Source organism: Mauremys mutica, chromosome 13 (assembly GCF_020497125.1).
Source record: "Mauremys mutica isolate MM-2020 ecotype Southern chromosome 13, ASM2049712v1, whole genome shotgun sequence".
NCBI classification, from domain to species: Eukaryota; Metazoa; Chordata; order Testudines; family Geoemydidae; genus Mauremys; species Mauremys mutica.
Window position 1 is genome coordinate 52,918,642 of NC_059084.1, and position 7,113 is coordinate 52,925,754.

The 7,113-nt window shown below is 52.7% G+C and overlaps 1 gene segment (V, D, J or C); it reads right to left on the reverse strand.

Annotated features, from left to right (window-relative positions):
• Window positions 1-3,970: 3,970 nt before the first annotated feature.
• Window positions 3,971-4,822, reverse strand: LOC123347727. The segment is given in 2 exon segments: window positions 3,971-4,311; window positions 4,777-4,822. Coding segments are annotated over 2 exon segments (387 nt in total).
• Window positions 4,823-7,113: the final 2,291 nt, after the last annotated feature.

Consider the following 7,113-nt stretch of genomic DNA (forward strand, 5'->3'; position numbering starts at 1 on the left):
GAAGGGAGCGGATCGCAAGGGCAAAGTCAGGCGCCTTCTCTCCGGGAGGCGAAGCGTGTGGCTCGGCCCCTTTTTGTCCCAGGCCCCCTGTCTCCGTGTCACCGTGTAGCTCCGGGCGCAGTAATAGGTGCCGGTGTCTGCAGCTGTCAGCGAGCGGAGCTGCAGGGAGAACTGGTTCCTGGCGGTGTCTGCAGAGATGGTGACTCGGCCTTGGAGAGACGCGGGGTAGCGCGTGTTCCCGTCATACGGATACACCCGTCCCATGGATTCCAGCCCTTCTCCGGGAGGCTGACGGAGCCAGTGCCAGTAGTAATACCGGGTATTGATGGGGAACCCGGAGACAGCGCAGGTCAGTGTGAGGGGCTCGGAGATTCTGCCCACCCCAGGGCCGGAGGCCACCAGCTGCAGCTGGGGAAGGGCGCCTAGAAACAAGGGCGGGAGAGTCCAAAATAATCACTGAATGTGATGCCCAGAGAGCAAAGGCTCCTTCTGCCCCCTCCCCCCCCATCACAGCCACACACAGAGAGACAGACACAGACTCACGCGGCGCCAGGGCCAGCGCAAGGAAGACACGTTTAATCATTTGGAAGGTCTCAAATATCTCCAGTTCAGCCGCCGACCCAATGGAGCTCGGACAGCTCGGGAGAGTCGGCTGAAGTATGAGCCTCCGGCTGCAAACCTCCGCCGACACCTGTAGCAAATTGTAGCTCATACCCAGGCACAGAGATTTGCCCGGTTTTATCCCTATAAATAGTCTGGGAGGGGAGCCCTCTAGCGGTCTCCCTTGTCTTCTGCTGCGGAAGCCACCAGAACCTGCCAGAGAAGCAGTGTAGGTAAGTAGCCAGACGCTGTACGTCTTCATCCAGCTGTTCGGAACTCAGCTCTCACCCTGTGGTTTCTTAATGTTGAATAAAAATCAACATGGGCAGCACAGGGCTACACTGGGTCAGACCAAAGGTCCATTTATCCCAATGTCCTGTGTCCTGCCAGTGACCAAAGCCAGGCACCCAAGAGGCAATGAACAGAACAGGTAATCCTCAAGTGATCCATCCCCTGTCACCCATTCCTAGCTTCTGGCAAACAGAGGCTAGGGACACCATCCCTGCCGGTCCTGGCTAAAAGCCATTGATGGATCTGCCCTCCATGAATTCATCTAATTTTTTTTAACCCTATTATAGTCTTGGCCTTCAGGACATCCCCTGGAAAAGAGTTACTTAGGTTGATTGTGCCTTGTGTGAAGAAATACTTCCTTGTGTTTGTTTTAAACCTGCTGCCTATTAATTTGGGTGACCCCTAGTTCATGTGTTGTTTGGAGTAAATAACACCTCCCCATTTACTTTCTCCGTGTCTATGTGGATCCTTTTAATCTCTCACACACTGTCTCTGTCTGTGTCTCTTTCTCTTTTCCCCACATCCCCTGCTTGTGATCTTGGGTGGGATTTCCAAAGCTGCCTAAGGGAGTTAGGCACTCAAATCCCAATTAAACTCCTAAAGAAGTCAGACTCCCTGATCCTTTCACCGCCTCTGAAATCCCCAGCCCCTCTCTGTCTCTGTTCTCCACCGATTCTTCATCTCTCGCCTCCTTCTCACACACTTTTACTGACCTAGACCCTAGAGAGCTTGAAAAATTGCAGTTTAACTGTCCGTCATTCTTTAAAGCAACAGATCTTCCGTGGCTCTGAGAGGGGTTTTTTCATGGTAAAAACTGATTTGCACTTGGCTATGTTTGTTGCACGTTTTGTATCGATGCTATCAAATAAATTATGTACCCCTAAAAGAGTCGCAAGTGAATTTAAATAAACATTCAGGATCACATGTTGATTCTATTGTGTTGTTATTGGTTAGTTTGTTGCAGTGTTTGTTAACTGATTTCTGTGTGTTGGGAATTGATTTGTGTGTAGTCCTTTGGGGTTGGTTAGTCGTCATTTCCTATCGTCTATTGATTAGCTGGGGAAAATATCATCTCATCTCCAGTTCGTCCCCTGAGCTGACAAAGCCCCGAAATCTCTGGAAATGACAGGGCCAGATCTGTCCACATCCCTGTGACTTACACTCCACCTCCCACCCACAGGGCCTGAGTCCGGATCTCTCTCTCCTTCCCGGTGCATGCCCGTCTCTCTCTGGGTGTGGCTTCCTGCCAGCCTCTCTAGCCTTTTCCTCACTGGTTACAAAACCAGGGCTATTTGTAAACCGCCCGCTAGCTAACACATGGTAACCTCTGACAGAGGAGGCCGTGTGTAGTTTCCACTTTACCTGGCTTGAACCCCAGATCCCCCCCACCCCAGTGTTTATGTCCGCCAATTAATAAGAATGGAAACTACACACTTCCTTCTCGACACTAAAACATCCCCTCCCCCACTGTTCTTCTGTCACTTCACATATACACAATCCTCCCTTCACAAGCAACACTATCGATTGGGCAATCAATTGAGAAAATGAAGTTTGATTGCTCCTGTCAAATAAATGATCTTCCATTTTCATGTCAAAAAGTGGGAGGGGGGGGATTGTTTGTTGCGAGTTCTCTCTCTCTCTCTCTCTCTCTCTCTCTCTCTCTCTCTCTCAAACTGTGTCCCTAAAAAGCTACAGGTGATGTGATGGAGCAGGGGCTGTCTGTGTGGGGCTTGGGAGAGCCAGGGAGGACTTTAGGTGATGGACAGGACCTAAGCCTGTAACCTGAGCTAGGCAGGGGGGAGGGGAGGTCAACACCTCTGCCCGGGAAGCTAGACAAAGGGAGAGAGCCGGCTGGAGAGGGATGGGTCAGTTTTCGGTTTGGGGCTGGGTGGGGACAGTTCAGGGAATCCTACTCTGGGATCCAAGCCCCCTGAACCCCCAGAAGGACTCGATTGAGGGGTCCTGGTTGTGCTGTATCCTGTGCTCCTGTGTCCAATAAACCTTCTGTTTTACTGGCTGGCTGAGAGTCACTCTGAGTCCCAGGAAGAGGGGTGCAGGGCCAGACTCCCCCACACTCCGTGACAGGTGAATTAAAGGAAACAGGGGGGACCCCTGTCAGCACAGTGTGTTGCTGCTGGTTAGAAAGTGCCGGGGTGTGTTTGAGGGGTTCTGTGCATTGGCGTTTAGTTGTTTTAGGGACTGTTGTTCTTCTTCCTATTTTATTGTCTTTGTTTTTGCTTATTCTCACTTGATTATTTTCCGATTTTATTCATTGGTTTTGGATGGTTTATTTATTGCTTCCGGCTTTTTATGATGAGTTTTATAAAAGTTTTTTTCATTCTTTTTAAAAACACCACCACCAACAACAACCATTTTTGCACAGGGGAGCGTGAAGGTCTCTGACACCCCCGCCCCCCGGCCGGACGCCACCAGCCGCAGCTGCGAAACGGGCCCCATTTTGCGATGGCGCACAAGGAGCGAAGAATCTCTGGTCGCACAGGGGCACAAATACTTCCAGACACGGAGACTCACGTGGGGCCAGGGCTAGTGCAGACAGGAACTATCGAATCGTTCTTCCGCCGTAAAGAATAACCGCTCCTCCAGCTCCGGCTCCGCCTCTGCCCCCGCAGAGCTGTGAACACTCAGCGCGGCTGCGTAAACCCCGGGCTCGGGTTAGTGCTTTGCAGCCGCGGGGCTGTCTGAGCGCCCGGGGGACGGAGCTGGGATGAGACGCCGAGTAGATCTTCCCCTTTGCACACCCGGAGCAGTGCGCTGGGAAGGGAGAAGGGAGGGTGCTGTGTGGGTCTGTCTGTCTTTCCTCCTCTCGCTGTGCCTCACACGTCTGCCGAACAGCAGGTCCGGGTGTGGCACATCCCCTCTGGGCCAGCTCTGTTAGTCTGATGTGAGCTGCAGGGTTGGGGTTACCTGTGTCCCCGGGGATTCACACCTCCCTGGCCCCCTACAGTGACTCAGTTTCCCCGCCCTTCCCGCACTGAGCGCACCAGGTCTCTGACCCCCCCACCCCCGGTCGGCAGAGATCTGACTTGAACCCGGGGTCCGGGGAAGGGAGGTTTTCGTCTCAGCTCACACCGGCTTCCCCGCACTGTGCCTCTCTAGCAGCGCAGTGATAGCGGGCGGTGTCCTCCCGCCTCAGGCGGCTCATTCCCAGGTACAGCTCGCTCTTGGCGTTGTCTCTGGAGATGGTGAATCGCCCTTGAACCCCAGCCGCGTAATACGGACTAGACCCATCACTGTAAATACGTGAGACAAACTCCGGGCTTTTCCCGGGACTCTGCCGGTACCAGAACATGTCGGAGCTGCTGAAGCTGAAGCCGGAGCCTTTACAGGAGAGCCGGATGGACTCCCCTTCATTTCTAACAGCCCCCCCGGACTCCACCAGCTGCATCTGGGACTGGGCATCTGAGGGAGAAAACACAGTGATCATTGTTCATGCCTATGGGCTGTCACTGGGGTGATAAAGGGCATCTAAGCCACACACATATATAGTAGACTGAGGGACAAGTTGCCGGCAAATGCAGGGGAGGAAACCACAGATGGAGAGAGAATAGAGTAGAGCGGAATGTGCAGATGCAGAGAGAGAGAGAGAGAATACCACACAGGAACAATGGATGGGTGCACAGCCAGTGGAAGATTAGAAACACACAAACAGATAAGCTAATATTGTGCTACTGAGGATGGAACATTTGCTATATTAGACTGTGATGCAGTGAAAGCACGCACGCAAGAATATATTATGATGCCTCGATGGAGAGCGAGAGAGAGAGATTAAGGAGGGGCATGGAGACAAACAGACAGACCTAGATACACTCTACAATTAAAAACACGTACTCTGAAGGTTCTCTGTATTTTCAAACATTTTCTCACCTTCCCACGCTGCTAAAACGAACACAAACTGTGCCCACACTGGCATTGCTCGCTGAGCTGCAGGATAAATTCTCACTGTCACGATGAGGAGGGTTTAGCCTTTCACTGCACAAACACAAGGGGCGGACTCTTCGCTCGATTGGAGCCTCCGAGACGCAGCTGCCTGGTTTCGAAGGGAAACGAAGTCACCCCCCTTCCCACACCACACCCTCCCTGGAGAGGGGCGGAGACTCCGGTCTGAGGGTCTCAGGGCGCCCCGGGAGCAGGGCGGGTTATTGTGAGGTTCTTACACTGACCCGAAGTGCGTCAGGCGCTACAGGGGACAAGCGCAAACCCAGAGCTCTGCTCCCAGCACCTCCCAGCCCAGACCCCGGTGAGAAATGCCCCAGCGCAGCCTGGGACCGGCCTGGTACAACCCTCCCCCGGGAAGCAAACGCTGCTCCAGGCTCCTGAGCAATGGTCTCCGGATGCCGGAAGAGGCTTTGGGATTCCCCTGGTAACTGTCTCCCTAGGGCACAACGGGCCGCGCATCGCAGGGGAATAAAGTCTCACATCCGGGCTGGGAGTCAGGCTGCCCCCAGGCGGCCCAGTCTCTTCCATGCACGCCAGGTTTCTGCCCTGCGCCCCCAAGGGAGCTGATTTTACACCTCTGGATCTAGGGTCCGGGGAAGGGAGGTTTTTGTCTGAGCTCACACCGGCTTCCCCGCACTGTGCCTCTCTAGCAGCGCAGTGATAGCGGGCGGTGTCCTCCCGCCTCAGGCGGCTCATTCCCAGGTACAGCTCGCTCTTGGCGTTGTCTCTGGAGATGGTGGATCGCCCTTGAACCCAAGACGCGTAACGCTGGCCCGACCCATCGTCGTAAATACGTGAGACAAACTCCGGGCTCTTCCCGGGACTCTGCCGGTACCAGAACATTGTGTAGCTGCTGAAGGTGAAGCCGGAACCTTTACAGGAGAGGCGGATGGACTCCCCTTCATTTCTAACAGCCCCCCCGGACTCCACCAGCTGCATCTGGGACTGCGCACCTGAGGGAGAAAACACAGTGATCATTGTTTATGCCTATGGGCTGTCACTGGGGTGATAAAGGGCATCTAAGCCACACACATATATAGTAGACTGAGGGACAAGTTGCCGGCTAATGCAGGGGAGGAAACCATAGCTGGAGAGCGACTAGAGTAGAAGGGAATGTGCAGATGGAGAGAGAGAGAAAACAGTACAGGAAAAATGGATGAGTGAACAGCCGGTGGAAGATTAGAAACACACGAACAGATAAGCTAATATTGTGCTACTAATGATGGAACATTGTATATATTAGATTGTGGTGGAGTGAAAGAGACTGTGATAAGAAAGAAAGGAAGAAGGAAGGAAGGAAGGAAGGAAAAACAGGGATATACAGACATCTGCAACTAAAACGCATACTCTGAAGGTTCCCTGTATTTTTAAACATTTTCTCACCTGCCCAAGCTCCTAAAATTAACACAAACTGTACCCACACTGGCATTGCTCACTGAGCTGCAGGGTAAATTCTAGCTGTCAGGATGAGGAGAGTTTAGTCCTTAACTGCACAAACACAAGACTCGGCCGCTTCTGTCTATTGCAGCCTGACAGCCGCTGCTGCCGGGTTTGGAAGGGAAACGAAGTCACCCCCCCTCCTTCCCACACCACACCCTGCCCCTGGAGAGGGGCAGAGACTCCGGTCTGATGGTGTCATGGCGCCCTGGGAGCAGGGCGGGTTATTGTGAGGTTCTTACACCGACCAGAAGTGTGTCAGGCGCTACAGAGGACAAGGGAAAACCCAGAGCTCTGCTGCTAGCACCTAACAGCCCAGACCCATAAGAACGTAAGGGCCAGTCTGGGTCACACCAAAGGTCCATCTTGCCCAGTGTCCTTTCTCCCAGCAGTGGGGAACTCCAGGTGCCCCATAGGGAATGAACAGGACAGGGAATCATCAAGTGATCCATCCTCTGTCGCTCATTCCCAGCTTCTGGCAATGACTCCAAGATCTTTCTTGAGTGGTATCAGCTAATTTAGCCCCCATCATTTTGTATGTATTCTTGGGATTGTGTTTTCCAATGTGCATTACTTTGCATTTATCAACATTGAATTTCACCTGCCATTTTGTTGCCTGGTCACCCATTTTTGAGAGATCCTTTTGTAGCTCTTTGCAGTCTGCCTGGGACTTAATTATCTTTAGTAATTGTGTATCATCTGCAAATGTTGCCGCCTCCCTGTTTACCCCTTTTTCAAGATCATTTATGAATATGTTGAATAGGACTGGTCCCAGAACAGACCCTTGGGGGACATCGCTATTTACCTCTGAAACAGCCATTCTGAAAT